Here is a 25,829-nt window from a genome sequence, read left to right on the forward strand (position 1 = left end):
GTCAGACAGTATTATAATTTTGTTTTTGACTGTCAAACACAATTTTTTTAAATTTAAGAATAGTCTAGTGTGTTTACTCATTAACTTATGCTTTCTGTTGCTTTTGTCCTGTAACTGAAGAACTTTCTTTAACCACTCTTGGAGAACTGGTCTACTAACAAAATAATTCTCTTCACATTCTTTCATCTAAAAATGGCTTTATTTCACCTCCTTTTTTTGAGTATATTTTCCCTGGATATAGAGTTGTAGGTTGACAATTTCTTTAATTCTTAAAAATATTATGCTACTTCTTTCTGGCTGCCCTAGTTTCTCATGAGGAATCTGCTGTAATTTGAGCTGTTTTTTCCATGAGAAATTACCTTATTTCCTCTGCATGCTTTCAAGTAGTTTTCATTGTTTTTAGTTTTTAGAGATTTGATTATAACATGTCTTGGTGTTGAAGTCTTTGGATTTATTCGTTCACTCACAGCTTCTTTGATCTGTAGGTTTTTCTCCTACCGTGTTTGAGAATTTTTCAGCTACTAACTCATCAAATATTTTTTCAATTCACATTTATTTTTCACTGCCTTCTAGTACTGTTGGATACTGATGGCACAATTGATAGATATTTTGTCATTCTAGCAACAGTCCTTGAAGCTCAGTATCTGTTCTTTTCTCAGTCTATATTCTCAGAGTTGTTCAAATTGGGTACTTTCTATTGATGTCTTCAATTTCACCGATTATTCTGTTATTAACATGCTGCATCAATAGAGAGTTTTTTGTTTCGGTTATTTTATTTTTCATTTCTAAATTTTGTCTATGATTCTTTTGTATATTTTCTATTTCATTGCTAAGATTTTCTACTTTAAAAGTTTTGAGAGTACAGTTGTTTATTGGAACATATAATAGCTGCATTAAAATCTTTATCCTATAATTTCAACATCTCTATCATCTCAGTATTGTGTTCAAATCATTCAAGTTGAGATTTCCTGGATTCTTCGTAACACGAGTAATGTAGGATTCTATCCTGGACATTTTGGGTATTTTGTTACATGTCTATGGGATTTGTGTAAATCTGCATTTTAGCAGATAGTCAACCTACATATGTTCAGAATGCTCACCCTTGTGGATTATAATTCAAATGTCAATTTATGTTATAGAACCCTTGCAGTGCTATACTGGCCTACCGCACTGATGTGTTACCACCCCTGCAGGACCCCAGCCCACATTCTCATCAGTGCAGGCTGGAGAGAATGAAAATGGGGAGAAGAAACTGGAGCCCCTCTGAGTAGGATAGCCTGTTCCTTGCTACATGGGGAATGCAAGTCAGTCACATCCCTATAACTTCTCCATGGGAATGGGTATCTCCTTATTTCTCCACAGTGGTAGGACTCAGAATTTCCCCCCTGACTCCTCCATGTAGACTCTCTAATGCAGTTCAGAGGTGGTATTCAAACTAGAGCTCACAGAGTCAGCAGGGGAAGAGGCATCACCCTATTGTTACTGATATTGGGTGAAGACAAGATTCCACCCATATTCTATGCTGTTATAGCCCCTCACCACTATGATGGGGAAGAGTCACATCTTTTTCATGGCATTTGCCTCTGGAACAGGAAGGCTGAAAGTTCAGTCCTGGTGGGCCACCCTTTTTCTGGATCTTTGGTACAGAGAACAGTATTGTATTAGAACTCCTTTTGTCTGTGCCAATCGGTGATAAGCAGGAGGAGTCAATGAGATGCTTTTACTCACTCTTATCTGGAGTCAGAAATATGATCTATAGCCTTGTTTTACCACTGTAACGTATATATGACTAGAGAGGATCAATTATCTGCCTAAAGTCATAAAACTGACCAGGGTTGAAATGAAGACTATAGTCTTACCTGTGGCCCAAAGATTTTTCATCAGAACTATTAAATTTTATTTTATATTGGGTTGCTTTTTTAATATTTTTGGTTTTAATGCAAAATGGAGTTCAACAAATGGAGTTAAATGGTGTGATTTAGCTGTAATTAACATTACTTTCTAGCATTTTGGAAACATGAAGTATGACCAATATGCTAGCTCTTGTATACAGATATATGTTCATTTACTCTTTACAAAAGACACCCAAGTTCGGAATCATCTAATGTTATTTCTGATTTATCACTGAGGAAACTGACTGAAAAGTGTCAAGTGATTTGTCCAGTTATTGAACATAGATAATGGCCCAACAAAGACTTCAACCCAAAACTGTTTGACTCAGATATCTATTCTCTACTTATGAGACCTGACTTTTCATAATAGAGGAACCTTGATTTACTCACAGATTGGTTTATTCAAAGAGACATTTATGAATTTCTTATCACGTGCCAGACATAGCATAAGACAATCTATGATGAAACGTGATATACAGACTTTTTGTAAGCAAATGCCATAACATTAGATGGGACCATTGTGAATGGGAAACTGTTGGGATAACCTTGTGTGGAATGCTGAAATAAATTTGGGTGAACTTGAAAGGAATGTTAGGCAATGTTAGGCAATGGCTATCTGCAGTAAAGGGAACAGGAGATTTTTAAATGGGGCAAGTAATATGAGCTAAAACAGTGAGAGAGGGCTGTGAAGAAACTGGCCTGTTTATAAGGCATGATGGGAATCTTTCTTTTTTTCTTCTCCTGTATTTTCTAAACTTTCTCTATTTTAGCTCTATGACTTAATTTTGGCCATGTATATAAGAGAAAATCTTATTCACCAAAAGTGTGAGAATGCTAGATAAGGTGGATAAATATGTTAGTGAAGATATACATTGAATTGCTTATTTTAAAAAAGGATCCCAAAATACAGTGGTGTAAAAGAAATTGAAATTTATTTCTCCATCACAAGTGAGTTCAGGGGGCATTGCCAAGATGGCAGAGTAGAGAAACACGTCTCACCATCTTCCAGGAATACATCAAATTCTACATGTATATATGGAGCAGTTATTACAGAATGCCTATTTAAATTTGGCAGAATATCTCTTACGATTGGAAATAAAAGGGACATCCTTAAAAAACCTGGTTAAGACAGCAAAAAAAGGAAAAGAAAGGATGGAAATTGATATTGGACTTGTCGCCTAGGGAAGGAGCTCCAAAGAAGGAAAAGCACCCTTACAGTGGGAAGCACCCTCACCAGTGGGGAGGTCAGCTGGAATAGAAAAGAAGCTTCAGAGAAGCACCTGCTTGGCAGACAGAACAGAGAGAAATTGGCACAGAGGGTTTGAACAATCTCTGGCCTGACACATGAGCTAGTTGGGTTAGGCCAGGATTGGGTGCTAGAGCAAAGGCATCAACACAGGGAGAGGAATGGGCCTGACTGCACAGAGACAGCCTCAGAGGGCTGGAGTATGGCTTAGCTGAGGCTGGGATTGTGAGCAGAGCAGCCTGGGTCTCCCACACACCACTGCTGGTGTGAATAGTGGGGAGACACACAACACAACATAACCATAACAGCCCAGAAAGTGTTGCTCTGTACCATTGGTGACCCACATTCTGAGCAGAAGTGGGGCACTATTCAGACACAGCAGTGTACTCACCTTGCTCTGGAGAGGTAAAATTTCTGGTGGGCATCTCCTGTCAGAAGCAGGGCTGAAACCTGAGTATATTGCCAAAGATTGTGAGACTACACAGGTGAAACTGAGGTTTGTCAAGCCCCCGGCTGTGGTGGCAAGTTTTCTCTACTGCTTCCTTTGTGGACCCATGCCTCTGGTACAACCTAGCAGAGTTCAGGTGTGTGGTGTGAGCTAGTCTGCCATTAGCAGTAGGCCTGTATATGTGAACTCATGGCTGGGTTTTGGGCTTACCCTGTGACTCATGGTGGATTGAGTGCATGACTGCATGTGCATTATGACAGGTCTAAGTGGGTGATGTTAGCAGATCTGCCATAGTGACTCTCCGGGTGAAGAAGCTGGGGGAGACTAGGGTGGGTTGATGACTTACCAGTGGTTGAGGCAAGAACAACGGCAGTGTCAACAAACTACACTTTGTAAGCCTGCACAATGAGTGACAGACAACACCAAAGAGGGCACTCCCCAGTGGACATCCTTGAAGGAATACTCAGCTGCTCCTCTCCCAATGGAAGCATTCCACTCATACCTACCACACACCACAGCTCATAAACTCATCTGAAAGACTATTCCAACAGCAGAAGAGCAAAAGAGGAGCAGACCTTGCCCCTGTCATGGCTGTGAAAATCACAGAGAAAAGAGGAGATACCACCCAACCACCAGTGCAGGCTCTGATCAATACAACAGCAATCACATCCCTCCAGTCAAGGGGATAACAGCCACAATAAAGAGGAGGAAAGACATGGCAAATATCCATACTAAAAATAGCTCTCATGACAAAATTATTACACGGACACAGTCTACACAGGAACACTCCCAGTTTTAAAATTAAAAAAAAAAAACAGCTCTTCACAACCATAGTAGATAAATGTTACACATAAATTCGTAGAGTCAGAGAAATATAAGTAAAATGAAGGAGAGGAGCCACTCCCAATTAAAATAAAAAGAAAAGTCCACATAAGAATCAACAATTAAATAGACCATGACAGTCAACAAGAACCTGAGTTGAAAAAGGAAGTGATAAAGGCACTGAAGGAAATAAGAGAGGCTATTGATAGAAATGCAGATTACTGTGAAGAAGAAATAGAAAATATAAACAGGGACCAATTAAAATTAGAAATCTCCATTGCTAAAATAAAAACTGAACTAAAGGTAGTCAAGAGCAGACTAAATAATGTGGAAGAACAAATAAGTGATTTAGAAGATAGGATAATGGAAATCACCCAATCATTACAGCAGTAAAAAAAAAAAAAAAGAGAATGCAATATAAGGGCCCTGTGGCATAATATAAAGCCTGCCAGTCCACACATAATAGTGGTCCCAGTTGGAGAAGAAAGAAAAAGGGGGATGACAGTATATTTGAAGAAATCATGACCAAAAACTTCCCTAACCTGAAGAAGGAAACAATATCCAAGTACAGAAACAACATAGTATTCAAAAAAAGATGAACTCAAACAGACTTACACTTAGACATATTATAATTAGGATGGCTAAGGTAAGATAAAGGAACAATTCTAAAGGCAGCAAGAGAAAAACATAGAGTTAGTTACAAGGGAACCACTATAAAGCTTTCCACTGATTTCTCTACAGAAGCATTGCCGGCCAGAAGGGAGTGGCAAGATATATTCAGTCCTTAAGAGAAAAATCTGCAACATAGAATACTCTGGCAAGACTATCCTTTAGAACAGGAGAGTTAAAGACTTTCTCAAACAAGCAAAAACTGAAAGAATACACCAATACCGAACGTATCCTAAAGGAAATATTGAAAGTTCTCCTCTAAATAGAAAAGAAGCAGTGAACTATAGAAAGAGAAGAATACAACTGGAAATATGATAACTACAATGAACAGCAAGAGAATAAACATGATGATATAAAAGAGGACAACAAAATCATAAAATGTGGTACAGCGCAGGAAGAAAATGTAATTTTTTTTTTGTTCTTGATCATTTTAGGAAGTGTTTCAGCCTATATGATTACTGGTCTAAGCAAATAGATATAGTAATGGGTTAAAATTCTTGAAATTCAGGGTAACCAGAAAAAAAAGCATACAATAAGCTCAAAAAACCTAAAAGAATAAAATGAAGATAACAAAAAAGAAAATTATCAAACCACGAAAGGAAAAATGAAAGAACATGAAAGGAACAAAGAAGAAATACAAAATCAACTGGAAAACAAAGTTTAAAATGGCAATAAACACACATTTATCAATAATTTACATAAACATCATTGGACAAAATGCTTCAATCAAAAGACATAGAGTGGCAGATTGGATAATAAAACTAGAGCCTACAATACGGTGCCTACAATAGACCACTTTAGGGTGAAGGACACGCTTAGACTGAAAGTGATAGGGTAGAAAAAGATATTTCATGGAAATGGAAATGACAATGAAATAGGAGTAAGAATACTTATATCAGACAAAATGGACTGTAAAACAAAGGCTGTAAAGAAAAATCACAAAGACCCTATATCTTGATAAAAGGAGCAATGCGAGAAGATACTACTCTTGTTAACACATATGCACCCAATAGAGAAGCACCTAAATGCGTAAAACAAATACAGACATAATGGTAGAAATTAATAGAATGCAATAATAATAGGAGAGTTCAACACCCCACTAACATAATTGGACAGTACTTCCAGATAGAAAATTGATAATATTGATAAGGCAGTGGAGATATTAAATGACACAATAGAACAGTTAGATGTAATTGATATTTCCAAGACATTGCATCAAATACACACACACACACACACACACACACACTCTTTTCAAGTGCCCATTGAATGTTTTCAATATTTGACATATGCTTGGACACAAAAGAATGCTAAACAAATTTAAGAGGATAGAAATTATTTCAAGCATCATTTCTGATGGCATGAAACTAGAAACCAATCACAGAAAGAAAACTGAGGGGAAGAAATGACTGCATGGAGACTAAACGACATGCTATTAAAAAAATAGGTCAATGATAAAATTAACGAAAAAAATTAAAGAGTACCTCTGAGACAAATGACAATGAAAACAAAACCACATAAATCTATGCGATTCAGCAAAAGCAGCCCTAAGAGGGAAGTTTATGGTGATACAGCTTCCTCAAAACAACAAGAACAGTCTCAAGGAAACATTCTAGCCTGCCATCTAAAAGAATACGAAAAAGAAGAACAAACAAAACCTAAGATCAGCAGAAGGAAAGAAAGAATAAAGACTGGGAAGGAAATAAATAAAATAGAGATTAAAAAACAATAGAATAAATCAATCAAACCAACAGCTGGTTCTTTGAAAGAGTAAACAAAATCAACAAACCTCTGGTAAGCCTCATGAAGAAGAAATGAGAGAGGATACAAATAAACAAAATAAGAAATGCAAATGGAGATGTTACAAGCAAAATTACACAAGTACAAAAAAAGAAGAAAAAAAGGAAAGAGAGAGAACTCTATCAACAACAGTATGGCAACAAATTGGACCACCTAGAAGAAACGGGCAAGTTTCTAGAAACATATAGTCCACCAAAACTGAATCAAGAAGAAATAGATCATTTAAACAGACTGATTACTAGAAGTAAAATGGAATCAGCAATTTAAAAACACCTCTCTGAAAACAAAAGTCCAGGATCAGATAGCTTGACTGGGGAATTCTTCCAAACATACAAGAAAGAACTCATACATAACCTTCTCAGACTCTTTCAAAAGATTGAAAGGAGGGACACTCCCAAATTCATTCTATGAAGCCACCATCACCCTGCTACTGAAACCGGACTAAGAAAGTAACAAAAAAGAAAATTACAGGCCAATATCTTTGATGAATATAGATGCAAAAGTTCTCAACAAAATATTAGCAAACAAAATCTATCAATACCTGAAAAAGATTGTAACACTATGATCAATTTGCATTCATCTCAGTTACACAAGGATGATTCAAGATATGCAAATCAATCAATGTCATACACCACATCAACAAAAGAAAGGACAGAAATTATATGATCATCTCAATAGATGCAGAAAAAGCATTTGGTAAAATTCAACACCCATTAATGATAACAACTCTTACCAAAGTGCATATAGTGGGAACATATCTCACCATAATGAAAGCTATTTATGACAGACCACAGCAAACACAATACTCAGTGGTAAAAAGTTGAAAGCCTTCACACTAAAGTCTGGAACAAGACAAGGATGCCTACTCTAACCACTTCTATTCAACATAGTCTTGGCAGTCCTAGCCACAGCAATCAGACAAGAAAAAGAAAGAAAAGGGATCCAAATTGGAAGAGAAGAGGTAAAATTGTCACAATATGTGGATGACAAGATATTATATATAGAAAACTCTGAAGGTTCCACACAAAAACTACTAGAACTGATAAAAGGATACAGCAAGCAAGCAGGATACATGATTAACATACAAAAACATGTTGCCTTTCTGTAGACTAACAATGAGATATCAGAAAAAGAAAGTAAAGAATCCCTTTTCAAATTGCATCAAAAAATAAAATGACATACTTAGTAATACATCTGACCAAGGAGGTGGAAGTCTTATATGTGGAGAATTACAAAACATTGATTAAGCAAATTAAAGATTATTTAAATAAAAGGGATCTTATGCTCTTGCTTGGGAAGAATCAATGTTGTTAAAATGGCCATACAACCCAAAGCACTCTACAAATTTCATGTAATTCCTATCAAATTACTCAGGATATTTTACAGAATTAGAACAATAATCCAAAAATTTATATGGAATCACAAAAGACTCGGAATTCCTAATGCAATACCAAAGAAAAAGAACGAAGTGGAGGAATGACCCTTGCAGATGTTGGACAATGCTACAGAGCTACAGTAAACAAAACAGCTTGGTTTTGGCACAAAAACAGGCGTATGGACCAATGGAACAGAATAGAGAGCCCAGCAATAAAAACACATACCTCTGGTCAATTCATCTTTGACAAAGTGACAAGAATATACAGTGGAGAAAAGACAATCTCTTCAGCAAAAGCAATCTCCTCGGTGTTGGGAAAACTGGACAGCAGCATATAGATCAATAAAGTTAGAACACTCCCTCCCACCATACACAAAAATAAACTCAAAATGGCTTAAACACTTAAACACAAGACAAGACACTATAAACTTCCTAGAAGAAAACATAGGCAAAACATTTTCTGACATTAATCTTAGCAGTGTTCTTCTAGGGTAGTCTACCCAGGCAATACAAATAAAAGCAAAAATAAACAAATGGGACCTAATTAAACTTACAAGCTCTTGCACAGGAAAGGAAACCATAAGCAAAAGAAAACAACAAACAAATGGAAGAAAATATTTGCAAAAAAGGCAACTGACAAGGGCTGAATTTCCAGAATATATAAACAGCTTGTACAACTGAATAACTGAATAAAAAAAAATCCAATGCACAAATGGGCAAAGACCTCAACAAGTAATACTCCAGTGAAGACATACAAATGGCCAATAGGCACATGAATAATGTTCAGTATCAGACAAATGTAATTATCAGACTAATTATCAGACAAATTCAAATCAAAACTACAATGATGTATAACCTCACACCAGTCAGAAAGGCCATCATCAAATAGTCTACAAATAATAAATGCTGGGGAGGGTGTGGAGAAAAGGGAACCCTCCTACACTGTTGGTAGGAATGAATTTTTATGCTGCCATTATGGAAAACCGTATGGAGATTGCTCAAAAAGTAAAAATAGACTTACCATATAATCCAGCAATCCCACTGCTGGGCATATATCTGGAGGGAACTCTAATTCCAAAATATACATGTGCCCCATGTTCCTATCAGCTCTATCTACAATACCCGAGACATGGAAACAACCTAAATGTCCATCAACAAATGACTGGATAAGGAAATTGTGGTATGTATATGTGTGTGTGTTTGTGTGTGTGTATATACATATACATAGACACATACACATATACATACTATGGAATAATGCTCAACCATAAAATAGAATGAAATAATGCAGCAACATGGTGGACCCTGAGATTTCATTCTAATTGAAGTACTCCAGAAAGGGAAAGAATAGTACCATATGATAGGACTTTTATATGGAATATTTTAAAAAAAAGAAACAAATGAACTTACTTCTAAAACTGAAAGAGACTAACAGACACAGAAAACAAACAAGGTTACTGGGGGAATTGGGGGTGGGAAGGGATAAATTGGGAGTTCAAGATTTACAGATACTACCTACTATATATAAAATAGATAAATCACATTTTTTTTTAACTGTACTGTACATGGCACCATATTCAATATCTTGTTGTAACCTTTTAGGAAAAAGAATATTAAAAGGAATATCTGTATGTTTATGTTTGCCTGAAATATTACGCTGTAACCAGAAATTGAAACAGCACTAACTCAAAAGAAATTGAAAAAAATATTAGTTCAGATGTACACGGGAAGTCCAGGATAGGAAGGCCACTTTGTAGCATAAAATCACCCAAAGATCCCAGTTCCTTCTATCTTGTTGTTCTCGCCTTGCAACATCTTGTATGAGTTCCGTTTTCTTGAAGGGAGAAAGGGGCAGGTGGTGAGAAGCACCTTCCATTTAAGGACATGACTCAGTAGATGCACACATCCCCACTGCTCACGTCTCACTGGCCCCACCCGGAGGAGCTGGGCAATGTGGCCTTTGATTGGGAAGCCATGTGGCCAGCTAACATAGAGGGAGCTCCACCACTCAGAAGAAGAGAAAATATCTTCATGCTTTCATTTAAGGATGAGACATGCAGAGACAGGTAGAAAGAGCCCAACTTTACCCACTAGCTATGTATACTGCCCCTACATATAACGTAGCAATGTCAGAAGGTACCTGGCAGCTGTGAAGCACTCCATGAAAATCTGTTGGAGTGAACTTGAATTTGATTTCCACAGACTGTTCTCAGAAACCTAGCAGAACCCCAAACACTACCTGTGAGACCATGAATCTTAGCAGGAACTGACGGGCCCAGGGGATTGGTGAAGCCCTGAAAGTTCATGTCTGCATAACTGTGTTCATGAGTACAGGATTTTCCTGGAGAGCAGAGCCCTGACACACATTAGATTTTCAAGGATTCTATGATTCAAAGAGAGTAAGAACCCCTTTTATGAAGTTTTATTCTGTATATACTTAGGTTTCCTTTTTCACCTTATTGGAAAGAAATACTTTTTAACTATAAAAGCATCAAATACTTTGAGACAACATTTTAAAATATAAATTATTGAATTAGAGAGAGAATCTTAGCCTTTCTTGTGTGCAGCCTGCATTCCCCCCTCCCCCACACACTCTCTGCTCAGCACTGGTGAGTGTTCAGGGGAACAGACCGTCTGACCTACTGCCAGTGGGAGTAAGAATTGATACCCTCTTCCTTTTTAGCTTTTCTTTTTGTGTGTCCTTGCTTTGTTGATTTTTCAGATTCAGAGCTTAGAGTAACAGGAATCTCCTACAACTTTATATCTTGTGTTTCAGTCTCTTGTCTCACTGAGTCACCAGGTCAAATATTTTTTTTTATTCTACACATTTATTTCCTCCACTTTATTACTTAACGACTGAATCCTACATTTGGAATTTTTATCCTTCATATTAAATTTCCTGTCTGTTAATTTTACTTGCCCTTTATAGCTCCTGACTACTTTTCTATTTATTTTTCTGTTTTTTATGATTTAAGCCTGTTTTAGCTTCCTGAACCATCTTGTTTTTAACTTCTTTTGTTCCCTTGCACTCTCTCTCTCTTTTTTACACTGTGTTCTTTTTTGTTATACATTGAAATTTATTCTCTACCTTACAAAGTCTTCCCAGATGAATGTGGCTCCTACATTTACCTCCATGTAAAGCAATTGGCCCCATGACTGGAGGGTGTACTTAAGAATTGTCAGACATCACTGTATTTAATACAAAGTGATCACACTGTAAACATGTTTGATCCAGTTCTGTCGGACTAGAAATATGCATGGACAGAGGCTGGCAAAGATGGAACTCTGAGGATGTTCCTTTCAAGAAATTCTAATTGAAGGCTGAGTCCCTTCCAAGAACAAGCTGAGATTCCAGGTTGTATACATTGTCAGATAGGAGTCATTTAGCTTAACCTGACATTTTCAGCAGTTCCCAAAAACATCTTTACTGTACATTCTTTATTCATCAAGAAGTCACTTTCATAAATCCCTAGGGTTCACCCAGGCATTTACAAAGATGAAGTAAAAAGCTACCGATTCCCATTCCTGCCATTTCTTGGACAGAGGCATGTACGTCAGAGACAGATAAGCTTAAGATGGAATCTTGGCTCTGCCCTTTCTATCAAAACAGGACAACTCTGCTAGTGATGAACAAACATTGGTAGAAAACTCTGGACCAAAAGGACCATGGAAGAATTGAGTTTCGAGTTGGTCTTTAATATGGGAGCAGGGTGGTGGAATAAGACTAAATCCACAACATTTGCTCCAATGGGGTGATGAGCTGCAGGGAGCTTGGGGTGATATGGGGGAGCATAAGTGGATGGCAGGTGGGGAGGAGGGTCCCCAGACATCTGGAGGAAATGAGCCTTTCTGTTTGATACCACGGCCTGCAGCTGGACACAGCCCTGCACACAGGAGGCAGGGACAGGGTCTACTTAGATTTCTCTCTTGAGGAAACATGTCAGGGAAGACTTTGATTAATGACCATTGACTGCCATTCAAGATATGTGAGCACATACCTGCTCATTTGTGTGCAGTCAGGACACACCTACACACTTTCCCATCCTCTTCCTCTTTCTCTCCGACGCCCCTCACTCTGATTCTCAGTTTCACTCTCTCATTCCACTAAACTCCAAGGTTCTAGTGCCATCTCAGGTTCACATCTTTGTCCTTATATCATATGTAATGCCTGCCAATTGCCCTCCAACACCCAAAGCTCTCTCACCTTGGCTACATTACTTTAGGTGTGACTCATTTTCCTTTTCTGAAAGACAAAGAAAATCATTCCTTCTGTAGGGTGCTTGTGAAGTTAAATGAGATAAAATGTGAAGGTGCTTAACATGGCACACAGGATATGTGGGTGACTGACCATGAATGCCTTTCTCCAGCTCATCATCTCCGTGCTCTCAACCTCTCTTTGAAGATGACTGTATAAAGTCATGCACACTTGCACACGGATCCCATTCATTCCCCAGAGGCTGGAGTGGCTTTCTGCCAGGTTCCAGGAATCAAAGTTCCTTTCAAATTGCTGCCTTCCTTGTTCCTTGTAGAACACTTTGGGGAAGAATAACTTTCCCCTTTATAACTGGACTGCTGAGGCCCAAAATAAATAAAGGAACTTTCCCAAGAACTCACACCAGTAAACCATGGAGTTAAGATGTGTCTCCAGAGCTAGTGTGCTCTTCTCCACACCTGACCCCAGCCCGTGTTGTTGGAGGGGACTTTCTCCTCTGGTTAAACAGATATGATTTGCTAGTAAGTCCAGGCTTGCTAGACCAGACACTCATTAAAATGTCTCAGCCTTCCCTGGTGAGTCACATGTACTGAGTCTCTCCCTTCACTAGCCTCTAAGATGCTTGAGGTTAGAGAATTTGCTTATTTTATTATAGTTGTATCTTTGTGACTGGTTCTTAGGACACATGGTACACGCTCACTCAGTTCAGGTAGGCTGAACACATGAATGAATGATTGTAAGGAAACTTTATGTCCTGTGGTGAATCAAACCCAAATACAGTTGAGAGGGGGGAAAATGGAAAAAGTTAGAAACATTCCCTTCAGACCAAGGTGTGCACGTGTGTGCACACACACACTCACACACACACGCATGCAGCCTCCCTTCAATACAAACTGTACAGACACCCTCATTACTGGACACACAGATGTGCATATTCAGCTGTGACTGTTTTACTCTTTTCCAGTTCGTGAAGAAGTATGGGAATGTTCTTAGGCTGGAATTTGGTGATTTGTCTTCGGTTGTCATAACTGGATTGCCCTTAATCAAAGAAGTCCTTGTCCACCAGGGCGAAAACTTTGTGAACCGCCCCAAAGCCCCTTTCACAGAACGTCTCTTTATGAACAAAGGTAAGTGCCTGGACTAATGTGATGTATATGTTGGATACTCCTGTCGTCTGTGACAGATGCCTTGGTGACTTAATGCTCCAACACTCCCAGGGTCCAGGCCCATCATAAAGTTCCTGCCCCTGAAGGAAGCTGAGTGCCTGCATTCCCCACTGAAGGCCAGTCCTCTAGGACCCTGGCCGGGTCAACCCCAATGTCAGGGATTTGGGAGAAGCTGTGTCACCTGCATGAAGTCACTCTGGGAGCTTTGATAAATCAGTGTCCTCCTCACTCAATGATGTGATATGTTTTATAAGGAGAGAAAACCATGCGTTCTTGGTGGCTGTTTCTGCTTTCCCATTGACATCTCTTCCCCTAGGAAATGGATGTGGATCATTTACTTTCTGCTGAGTATGTGATACCTCGGTGCCTCTAGTTTCTTTTCCTTTAATATTGAGGTTGTGCCTCACAACATATCTCTAGCCTTTGGGTCTGTATTAGAACAGTTTGGCATGAATACTTAAAATGATCATTAAATAAACTTACACATTGAAAATTCTACATGAAAAATTCAAATAATTTATTCTAACAAAGCACCCATCTTTTAGGTGCTTCTCAATTATTCTTTGAAATATTGTACCCATTACCTCTACATCCATTCACTCTTATTTGTAATCTGCCCTGTGACACCTGCTGGCAGACACGACTGATGTAACAGTGAGTAGGACAGAAAAAATCCTTGCCATCATGTAACCTACATTCTATTCAGAAATACAGTATCAATTAGTCTAATAATTTAAAGCCTTAGTGTTTGAAGTGCACCTGCACTTACTAGGGGTATATCATCTAGTCCTGAGGTTCAAAAAGGCTAATGTATGTAAGTGACAGTTAATTTAGGAAACTGAGGAAGCAACAAGGCAGAGGGAATAGAATACGAAAAGTCTCTGAGGAGGGAAGGAGGGAAGGAGGGAGGTGAACTTGAGGAACTGAAAGGGGGCCAGTGTGGCAGAGCATGGATTAAATGGAGGTGAAGCTGCTGCGTTTGGCCAGGATCCTTCAGGCATGTTCTTGTTAAGGATGTTGCTTTTATCTGAAGAACAATGGAAACTCTCAGATGGTTTAAGCAGAGAAAGGAGTCATCATGTTCACAATGTGAACTTGAGACTAATCTAGGCTGTAATGTCAAGAATACAATAAAGAGATAAAGAGACCATTGCAGCATTTTTGGTTAGAGAAGCTGGGAGCTTGGACTACAGTAGATTAGACCAGGATAGTGGCTGTGAAGTTACATGGATTTAAGAACTTCAGGAGGTAAATCCAGTAAGACATGATGACCTAATGGGGAGAGGATGAGGTATTGAGGTGGACACCCAAGTGGGTGATAAAGAGAAGAAGGAACATTTGGGGAAAGACAAGGTGTGGGCTGGCTCGGGTGGGGTGTTGTGTGGAGCAAATGAGGAATTGAGTCATGGATACGCTGAGTTTGAAATCCTTTAAGTCAGCAGAGTCAAGCAGACAACTGTATGCACGCCTCGAGCTGAGAGTCAGACATAGATATTCACTATCAGTAGATGTCATTAAAATTCTAGGAGTTAATGAGTTTTGCTCAGAAATGGAGGATAGGGTAGGAAGACAAGAGGCTGGAAGATCATGAATCTTGAAGAACTGCATCATTTTGAAATTCGATAGAAGTAGATGAATTAACCAAAATATGGTAAGTTCCCTGTGGTCATAGAATTAGGAGGAAAATTTGGAGAGTCAGGTGTCCTGAGCACCACTGGAAGAGAGTGTTTCAAGAGAGAAGTGTCTCAAGCTGCTGACGTATCCAGATGAGGTTGAAAGGGATCCTAGATTTGACAGGAGGGAGGGACATTTCATGGAGAGGGTGGAGGCCAGAGCCAGGCATTAAAAGGGATTGAAGCGTGCTCTGGACACTTCTGAAAGAGGTGTGACCTCACCTGTGTTATGAAACGAATGATAGTCTACTGAACACAGCAGATGGTGTATTTTTCCCATTTGCTGTGCTGTTGTTTTTGCATAGACTGTTCACTCTTACTTAATTTCTTGAGTGATTCATTTATCGCTTAAGATCTAGCTTGGCATAAAGCCTTGCCTCCTTATGAGTAAGGATTTTGTCTAATCAATATGTGCATTCTTAGTATGTAGCACAAAAAATACTAAACTGTACTTAGGTGATAAGTAATCAGAGCATTGGCTTCAGAGTCAGGCAGCCTGAATTTGAAAGCCTGTTCTCCTAGTTACTAACTCTGTGACCTTGCAGAGATTACTTATATCCCTTGTGTGTCTTTTCTCTCATAAATCAGATTGGTGGTGGGATGTTGACAGTAATGTTAGTACCTAGCTCAGAGAGGGTCTGTGAGTACTACATTACATAATGCATTAAAAATACAAATGTGTTCTGGCATTGCAAGCAAGCAGTACATACTAGTCATTATACCCACTGGTTTGGAATTATTTCTCTGAATAGTTTTCAAGTGCCTTTTGCCCTTCTCCTTCCTTCCATCTGATACACATCCCAATGGAATTTATTGGCTCTCTTTTCATAATGTTGGCTCTCTTTTTCCCAGGATTGATCATGTCCAATGGCCAGGAATGGAAGGAGCAAAGAAGGTTTGCCCTGATGACACTGAGGAACTTTGGTTTAGGAAAGAAGAGCTTAGAGGAACGCATTCAGGAAGAGGCCCGCTACCTCACCCAGGCAGTAGGAGAGGAGGCTGGTGAGTGTGTCATAGGACAGGTGCAGGAGACTGTGGCTCATTCCTTCACCGACCAAATGCTTAATAAGTGCCCACGTGCCTGCCTGTGCCCAGCACTGTGTAGGGCCCTGAGGGGTTAACAGTGAACAACTAACCTTGACCTGCCCTCATGGAGCTGGAGAATTAGACACAAGAAGATGGATATAGAACACATTGATTTAAATCCTGGTGGTCAGTTTGAATTCCCAGCATTGACCGAGTACTTGCTGTAGGTCAGACCCTGTGGAGGGTGCTGGGGCCAGTATCAGAGGTGGTTCTGTTCTCAGTGTGTCCTGTGTCATGTAGGGTACACCCTCAGAGGAAATGGAAAGACACAATTCTGAAGGATCCATCTCTTCCTCTCCCTCCAGGACAGCCTTTCGACCCAAACTTGAAAATCAAGAATGCGGTATCCAATATTATCTGCTCCATCACATTTGGGGAGCGTTTTGACTACCAGGATGATCAGTTCCAGGAGTTGCTGAGGCTGTTGGACGAGTTCATGAGTCTGCAGACATCAATATGCTGCCAGGTGAGACGTTCTCACTTCCTATCTTAGATAAAGATACTGGGTTGATGTCAGAAACAGATTTTGTCTTTTTAAGCTAATGCACAGCCTTTTAAAATTGCCTTTAACACAAAATGTTTGAAATCAATCTGTTGTATTTATTTATTTAGATAAAATTGTTTAAATTTACTATAGACAAAAATGTTATTAACATTCATTTAAAGTACAAATTTCATATGACCTACTCCTATGCACCCACGTTGTTTTCTTAAAAAAGCACAGTGTCCCAATAGCCTTTGAGCCCCTCCTGTCCATGTTCTTCCCTAAACCCCCACCCCCATCCTCCCTCAGAAGTTCCCTTCTGTGACTGGTGCTCCCTGTCCACACGGATTTGATTCATATATTAGATGCTCTTGTTTTTAAATTCTGCTTAGTTGTCTATCGTGTGACTATGCCACTGTTTATTACTCGATTCTGTACTGATGGGTGCTTGGGTGACTTCCAGTCTGAGGATGTTAGGACTAAACCTGCCGTGAACATTGTTTAGTTCATGTGTACACATCTTCCCATTTCTCTTACATTTATACCTGGATGTAAAAAGTTGTCCCAGATGGCTGCACTACTTACATGCCCATCGACTCTTGATATGGTCAATCATCCAGTTTTGTCAGGTATTGATGTAGGGGGTTCAAACGTCGCCCCTTCCTTGATGGGCCCTGCCCTCCTCGTCTGTACTGCTAGGCCTGTGATTCTGTCAGTAACTCTGCTCAGCTTCTTGGTCTCTCAGCCTCTTTTCTGGATTTGAAAGACAGTTTGAGGGAAAATAAATCCTAAATGTTGCCTCTCTGGTGTCTAGAAGGGGGTTTGTTTTATTTATTAATGACAAGCATCTTTTCATGGAGCTTTGGACCCATCACACCAAACGTGATAAAGCAGTTCCTATGATTCCTGGCACATTAAAGGGGACTAATGAATGTGAGCTATAGTGATTATTGTCAATATTATTTTTGCATAATATTCCACTTCTGTCTTCTAATCAAGGTAGTCCCTGATTGAATAACTCCCTATTCTCACTTGTAATCAAGGTAGTCCCCCATTCAGTAATTCCATTTCTTACTTCTTAAGAGAGAGCCAAGGAAGTCATTAGAGTTCAGTGGGTACCCAGCTAGGATGTGAAATTCCCAGGAGGGTAGGATGGGGCAGCAGGGCAGGGGTAGGAGGATTTCTTAGAGACACAGAAGAGACCAGGCACATTGATGGACAACTAGATGCACATTATCTCTGCTGATTTTTTATAACAGTTCTTTAAAGATAAAATGAAGCGTCTTGATGTGTGCAAGCAGGTAAGGGAGTATGTAAGCAAATCCACACAGTGTCCACTACTCTGTGTTAAGTGGGCGTGGAATCTCATGTCATTAGTCAGAAAGTAACCCTCAAGTCTGACTGGCAGACAGATAAAGTAGCAACAGATCAAAACATATTACTATTATCAAAGAGTATTATACCTAAAAAGCAGGAGAGCTAAAAGTCAAACTTGTGCCTGTTCATTTTAAATCTAGCCCACTTTCCATTATGTTATACTATCTCTTTTACCAGATATTATTAGAGAAAATATCTTCAAAAACCACTTAATTTTAGTATAAAATGTCTTACAACACGGAAATTACATCAGAGTTTGGATAGGCAAATAAATATATATATGTTTTTAACATAGATAAATACAGAGATACATGACAGATAGACATGTTTTACCCAAACACACACACACACACACAAAATATATATATAAATACACACATATACCTATACATGTACACGCATGCGTGCACACACACACATACAACACAACTAGTGATAATTGCCAAGAAGTAAAATAAAACAAAATAAGGGAATGGAAGGAGGGTGCAGAAGTTCTGCTAATTATAGGATGATTAGGTAAGACAGGTCCAAGCAGATGACCTTTGAGCAGCACCTTAATAAAGGAAGAAGCTGGAGTTGTGCAGATTTCAGAGGAAGACCATTCCAGGTGGAAGGTACAGCAAATACAAGGACCTAAACAAGAACATCCTGGGTGTTATCACAGCCGACAATAGAGCTGCACTTTAAAGAGTAAGAGAGAGGAAGATGGCAGGGAGGGTAGTAGGGGAGGAGACAGGGGTGTGAGGGGCCAGCTCTTGGAGAGCTATTGGCCAGGAAAATGAGGTTGAATTTTTTTCTAAATGTAATGGAAGGTAACTGGAGGATTGAGAGCCAGAAAGTGAAATGATCAGTTAAACTGTTAAATGACCCCCCTGGGAGCTGAGCTGAATGGGGTGAAGGATGGAATCAGAAAACCTGTTGGAGGCTCTTACAGCATCCAGGTAGGAAATGCTGGTGGATTGTACAAGGATTACAAAGCAGATGGGTGGTGATGAGCCATCTGACACTGGTTTTATTGTGGATGGAGCGCTGACATGCTTGGCCAGAGGGTAAGAATTGGGATGAGAGACTAAAAAACTGGAGGGTGACCCAAGGCTTAAGTCTAAACAGAGAAAAGAGAAAAAGCAGATGGTTTCATGTCTTAAAAAGTGGAAAACTGGCACCATCTTGTCTCCATAAATTTTTTTCCTTAATCAGCTCTATGATGTCTTTCCACGGATAATGAACATTCTCCCTGGACCCCACCAAAGGATCTTTAGTAACTGGGAGAAACTGAAAATGTTCATTGCCCATGTGATTGAAAACCACAAGAGAGACTGGAATCCTGCTGAAGCAAGAGACTTCATTGATGCTTACCTCCAGGAAATAGAGAAGGTGAGGAATCCAGACTTGTTTCCTGAGTTTTGTTAATAAAGAACAGTTGAGGGGATTCAAGTGTCTAATTGCTGCTATAACAAATTACCACAAACTTAAAAGATCACAGTTTATTGTCTTATAGTTTGAAACATCACAAGTCTGAAACCGACTTCACTGGGCCAATGTCAGGGTCATACAGGGCTGGCTTCTTCTGGAGGCTCAGGGGAAAATCTATTTTCTTGACTTTTCCAGCCTGTAGGGGCTGCCTGTACCCCTTGATTAATGGCCTCTTCCTCCGTCTTCAGAGTCATCAGTGTAGCACCTTCTCTGCCAACAATGTTACATCTCCTTCTTATGATCTTCTTGTTCCCCTCTTAAAAAGATTACCATGAATATATTGGGCCCCATGGGATGATCCAGGATCATCTTCCCATATCAATATCTTTACCATAATCATACCTACAAAGTCTCTTCTGCTACATAAGCTACCATCCGTGGGTTCCAGAAATCAGGTCGTGGACATCTAAGTGGGTCTTTATTCAGCCCAGCACAGAGGAGTAAATTAGAGGCAGTATTTCAGACAGTGGAGGAATATCATTAACTCAGAATTGATGAAACAATTAGAAATGTAGAAATCAATTATACTCAATTAGAAAAAAGAAATTCATTCAAAAATTGATAAATTAAACATTTAAAAAGCTTAAAGAAATATAGAAGTTTAACAGTAATTAGGTCGACGCCTTTGAAACCTGAAATACTGCCAAGTCATAATGTGTTCTTGACCTTCTACCCATCTCTAAAGGAAATACACACAAAAGGAGAAATAGGTATAGTTTCATTATAGTTGGACCAATGCCCAGCTTCCAACCACTTCCCTCAGCCCCCCAGGTCAGAACACAAGTAAAGCTGAGTCTGATGCCAGAGTTCAGACTCAAGTGGGAGGGACTTTCCCTTCCTCCCTTGTCCCCGTGTCATCCACTTCCCTACATTATAGGAAAGAAAGAGGAAAAAGCCAAGTTGGATGTATAGCCTTTCATGTGGTGTCCCTTCTGGTTAATACACATCACTGCATCCCTGTCATCATCTATGACTCATCGGATTATTTTTTCCTCTCCTGGAGTTGACAGAGTGGTGGATTTCCTTCCATCTCCTCTCTTATTTCTTCTTATTGGCACAGCATTCCTGGAAGCATTGGTTCTCCTCAGAGGAGGAGACTTCACCTGCTGTAAGGTGTGCAGGTGTGGGACCACGCACAGAGGAATGTTGACAAAGTGAAGCCTCTGGAGGAAGATGGTAAAGATGCTGGAGAACCATGAGGAAATGTTGTTGGAATCAGAGACATTTAACCTAGAAATGCAAAGACTAATGGGAAAAAATGAGAATTGTACTTTAGAGAAATTCAGTTCTTTGTTTCTGGTATCAGTACAGACACTTGTTGAGTGATTTCTGTGTGCCCTTTGTGTCTCACATAATTCATAATGCCATTGTAATGGGTGAGTGTTGTTAGTTCTGTTTTGGGAAGCAGGAAACTGAAGCACAGAGAGGTTTAGTAACTTGCTCAAGCTACACAGATAGTGAATGATGTGGCTAGTATTGGAGCCCCCGGCTGTTTTTCCAGTGTACTAACAGGTTCTTCCAAGTTCTGGGCATAAAAAAAAAAAAATTAGTCATCTTGATTTTCATCCACCAAATGTAACAAAACATCCAGAACTAGGGCAGGAGGATGCTAATGACATTCCATCCTCCTGAGACGGCCAATTGGAAGTCATTTCTCCTGGGGGTCTCCTCTCCCACATCCTCTCCAGGATGAAGCCCCTGTTTGCTGTGACAGCCAAGAACTATCTGATTAAGCCAACAAACATTGTGTTTTCCAGCATAGAGGCAACGCTACTGCAAGTTTCAATGAAGAAAACCTCATCCACAGCACCCTGGACCTCTTCTTCGCTGGAACGGAGACAACTTCGACGACGCTGCGCTGGGGTCTGCTCTACATGGCCCTGTACCCCGAAATCCAAGGTGAGCCCATCAGTGGGTGTGCCTGGGCCAGGTCAGGATGGTGCCTCCTGGAACACACTTCCCACGTTGGGTCCAGAGGACAGGTGGTAAGAGGAAGTGATGGTAGGACAGTCACAGCACCAAATAGAAGGGAGAATGGGCACATTCATCAGTTTTTCATTCAGAACTGTGATGGGTCCCTGTACTACAAACATAACAATGGGTCCCTGCCCTCAGGAAACTGCCAGTCTAGTGGGGAAAACATTGAAGTCCATGGACATCTTGGTGAGTTCCCAGAAAAAGTGACAGTCCATTCACATGTGAATCAATTTCTCTACATGGTAGACCACTAGCTATGCTTGAAGAATCTACTCAGATACAAACTCCACTCAGATGTTTCCCTGCTCTGTAGGAAACCAGCATCATTTCCTTCTTTGGTGATAACCACATGCACCTCCATCACTTTGATTTTGAGCGTTATTTACATATCTCCCCACAGGCTGTAGGTTATTGAAAGTTAGTGACTCTTACCATCATTTTTCTTTCTCTAGACCCCAGAACACTTTGGGCACATGGAGAATAAACACTGTTGGGATACAGGTTTTCAAACTGGGGTAATAGTTTATTAACACAACATAAAGTCAATTTAGTGGAATAAGACCATCTTATTTCCCTAAATTAAAGCAAATAGAAAAATCGGAGTGCTTCCAGTGTACTACAAATAAGTTTTTTTCATGAAATTTTTATTACTTTCCTTATATGTACATAAATGTATGTTGTATATGTGTGTATATTTTTATTCCTGTGTCCTGAGTCATGATGTACAATGTATTTGTAACTGTGAATCACAGGGTTTTGTTTTTTGTTTTAAGTTTAAAACCCACCTAATTAGGATATAGATTGGCTTCTTTATTAGAGATTCCAAAATAACAATGGCTTAAAATGACAGAAGTGTAAGCAACACAGGTTAATGGATAAATGAACGAACTGTGACACACAGTGGAATATTATTCAGCCTTAAAAAGGAAAAATCCTGACACATGCTTTGATATGAATGAACCCTGAGGACATGATGCCAAACTAATGCAATCAAAAAAGGACATATATTGTATGTTTCTATTTATAGGAGGTGTCAGGATTGGTTGAATTCATAGTAAGTGAAAGTAAAATGGTGGGTGTTAGAAGCTGGAGATGCGGAACATGAGGAGTTTTCACTGAGTGGATGCAAAGTTTCAATTTTGCAAGAAAAAAATGTTCTGGTGATTGGTTGTACAACAAACAACATGCATGTACTTAACATTATAAATCTGTACATATAAAAATGGTTATGAAGTTAAATTTTATATGTGTATTTTATCTTAATTTTTAAAATTTTCTAATGCCCTGTAAAAAAATATACTTTATTTTTCTCTCAAGTGAAATATCCTAAGCTGGATAGTGCAGAAGCCTTTGGGTTCCAAGCTCTGTCTAATATGTTGCTCTGTTGTGTCTAGAGTGATGCCCTTTTTGGCCATTGCAAAGATGCCTCACCAATAAGGCTGCGTTTCGACCAATAGGAAGGGAAGGGAGAAGCAACCTTAACTTTAAGGGAATGTCCCCAGTGTTAAACATCCCTCAACATACATTCTTTATTCCAAAACTTAGGTCACAAGGGAATCTTGGAAATGGAGTTTTTAGCTGGGGAACCAGATATCCAGCTAATATTTCTATTACCCTAGAAAAAGAGAAAAACCTTTAGTGGAGCACAATTAGCGGGTTTTTCTAAATTTGTGTGACACTCCCCTAAATCAGTTGGTGTAAATTTCAAAACATCCTAAAGATGAAAGCAGATTTATCCTCACTAATAAGAAGAGGAAACTGAGTTTCAGTAACATGCAGCAGGAATACTGAGCAGCAAGAATTGCAACCAGATTTGTCTTAAACCAGTGCCCACTTTGCACTCAGGTACCTCCCTGAGAAGCTACCATCTACACAGCCTGCTATAACTCTGGCCATTTGGATCCTGGTTACTTCATTCCTTAGCTGAACCAGGCTCAAGGAGGGTAATGAATACTACAATAATAGGACTTTCTCTGCTTTTTCAGAAAAAGTTCAGGCTGAGATCGACAGGGTACTTGGCCAATGGCAGCAGCCGAGCACAACAGCTCGAGAGTCCATGCCCTACACCAACGCTGTCATTCACGAGGTGCAGAGAATGGGAGACATTGTCCCCCTGAACGTGCCCAGGGAGGTGACAGTGGACACCACGCTGGCTGGATACCACCTGCCCAAGGTAATGAGGGCCTCCCTCGTGGCCTCAGATCTCCATGCTCACCTTTTTAAATGTTGGGACTCTCAACTGGGAAAGTGACTTGGATTTTTGTCCTACAGGATCACTTAAATGGGGACAGAGATACTACACTCATGCTAGTTTCTTTTCTCTGTGTGTTGTCTTTAGAACATCAGTTCGGCTAGATAATAATAGATGTTGTGGAGAAGAAGGGGGTTCCTAGGTCAAATGTGTGTAGGCAAAGCCTGGCTTTCTTCGCTGTGAGATTTCTCAGTGTTTTGACTATGTGATGTGCACTGAGATTCTTTGTAGGGAGACAGCAAGCAGCGGTTCTCAGTCAGACTTTAACACGAGGTCCTTTCTTTGCCTTGGTAGAGCTTCTCACAGGACTAGGTATCTTGCAGACTAACTTTGGAAAATTTGGCTTCACAATCTTGTGGTTACAGAATATTGAAACATGAAGGGCATTTGAGACCATGTGAACCAACGTCACGTTCATGATGGTGTTTCTAGCATAATATCCACATAGGTATTTTTCCAGCTTTGCCCTACAACCCTGTGATGGAACTATCATCTCACAAGGGAAACCAAGCCAAGTGTGTGCCTTGTTAAGTATCAGAAAGGAGAGAAAGGAACTGATGCTCATTAAGCAGCAATGATGTACCATGGACTGTATGGGTTCCTTCAAAATGTCTACATCAGTGCTCAGAATGATTCCATTGATCCCATTTTAAAAATTTGGAGTTGAGGCTCAAGAGAGTGAATAAGTTTGCCTAAGATGTCTGAACTACAATGTGAGTTCCAAAAACAGACATGTACTGATTCCCAGGTCATTTTTTTTTTTTTTGTACTCAACCATGTCCTCTGCACAGAAGTTGATTTACTTTGACTTTAAGAGTCTCCCTGCAGTTGTCCTCAGTTGGTCCCTCCCTGTCATCACAAAGGATACTGTTCTTCCTCTTCCCCACTCTTAGGATATGGGTAGATCGCTCTCCTGTTCCCCCTAGAGTTGCACTTGCAACTACACATTTAAACTTCCTTTGCTTTCTTGCCACCTTTGGATGCCTTCTAGGTTCTCTAAGTCCCTCTGTGTATGTCTTAGCTGGGGACGATCTCAAGAGGTAGAACCAGAGGATCTTACCCATGGGACACCCCTGGGTCATTGTCCCTGCAGAGCCAGGAAAAGCAGCTATTCCTGGGGGCATTGCCTTTCCTGTTTTCCTCCTGATGGACAATCCTGTGGGAGGAGACTAGGGTCTAGATTATTTCACAGGTGCTCTTTGCATTTTTATAGTGATTCATTTAGTTCCATAGATTGGGCTCAAGTCTTGTTCTACTCTGATTTTTAAAATCTGATTGAAAAATCATCCTGAGAACATTGCCATGTCATTGTGTGTTGCAGAGCCTCCAGAGGAGACAGAGCTTTGAAGTCAAATGTCCTGGTTCAAATCATGGTTCTACCTCCTCCCACCCTGTGACTCTAGGCACCTTATTTAACTTCCTGAGTTTCAATTTCTTTATTTGTGAAAATTAATTTAAACCTACCTAACAGGTGGAGGTAAAGTGAGGTCATCCATGTAAACTGATTAACGTAGTGAATAGTAAAAAGCTCCAAATAGCAGTCTTTATTCTTTCTTATTTTTTCTTTTTTTTTGTTTATTTTTTTATTGAGTTATAGTCATTTTACAATGTTGTGTCAAATTCCAGTGTAGAGCACAATTTTTCAGTTATACATGAACATACATATATTCATTGTCACTTTTTTTGGATGTGAGCTACTGTAAGATCTTGTATATATTTCCCTGTGCGATACAGTATAATCTTGTTTATCTATTCTACATTTTGAAATCCCAGTCTTATATGCGAAAATCATGATAACTGCCCAGCTGAAAAAAGTCACTGGTTTCTCTAAAGATGCAGGCTGACTGGAATGGGGAGTGAGAGCAGGAGTGGGCAGA

General features: G+C 39.7%; 1 protein-coding gene across 2 annotated transcripts in view; it reads left to right on the plus strand.

Annotated features, from left to right (window-relative positions):
* The window catches only part of LOC105092849 (cytochrome P450 2J2), a 41,381-nt gene that overhangs the window by 9,552 nt on the left and 6,000 nt on the right, over positions 1-25,829 (plus strand). For both annotated transcript variants that reach the window (XM_031465575.2, XM_064493530.1), the window contains exons 2-7: positions 13,430-13,592; positions 16,157-16,306; positions 16,696-16,856; positions 19,449-19,625; positions 21,482-21,623; positions 23,687-23,874. In XM_031465575.2, the coding sequence (XP_031321435.2) occupies positions 13,430-13,592; positions 16,157-16,306; positions 16,696-16,856; positions 19,449-19,625; positions 21,482-21,623; positions 23,687-23,874 (981 nt within the window). The remainder of the gene's footprint in view (positions 1-13,429; positions 13,593-16,156; positions 16,307-16,695; positions 16,857-19,448; positions 19,626-21,481; positions 21,624-23,686; positions 23,875-25,829) is intronic.

This window comes from Camelus dromedarius, chromosome 14, assembly GCF_036321535.1.
Source record: "Camelus dromedarius isolate mCamDro1 chromosome 14, mCamDro1.pat, whole genome shotgun sequence".
Taxonomy (NCBI): Eukaryota; Metazoa; Chordata; class Mammalia; order Artiodactyla; family Camelidae; genus Camelus; species Camelus dromedarius.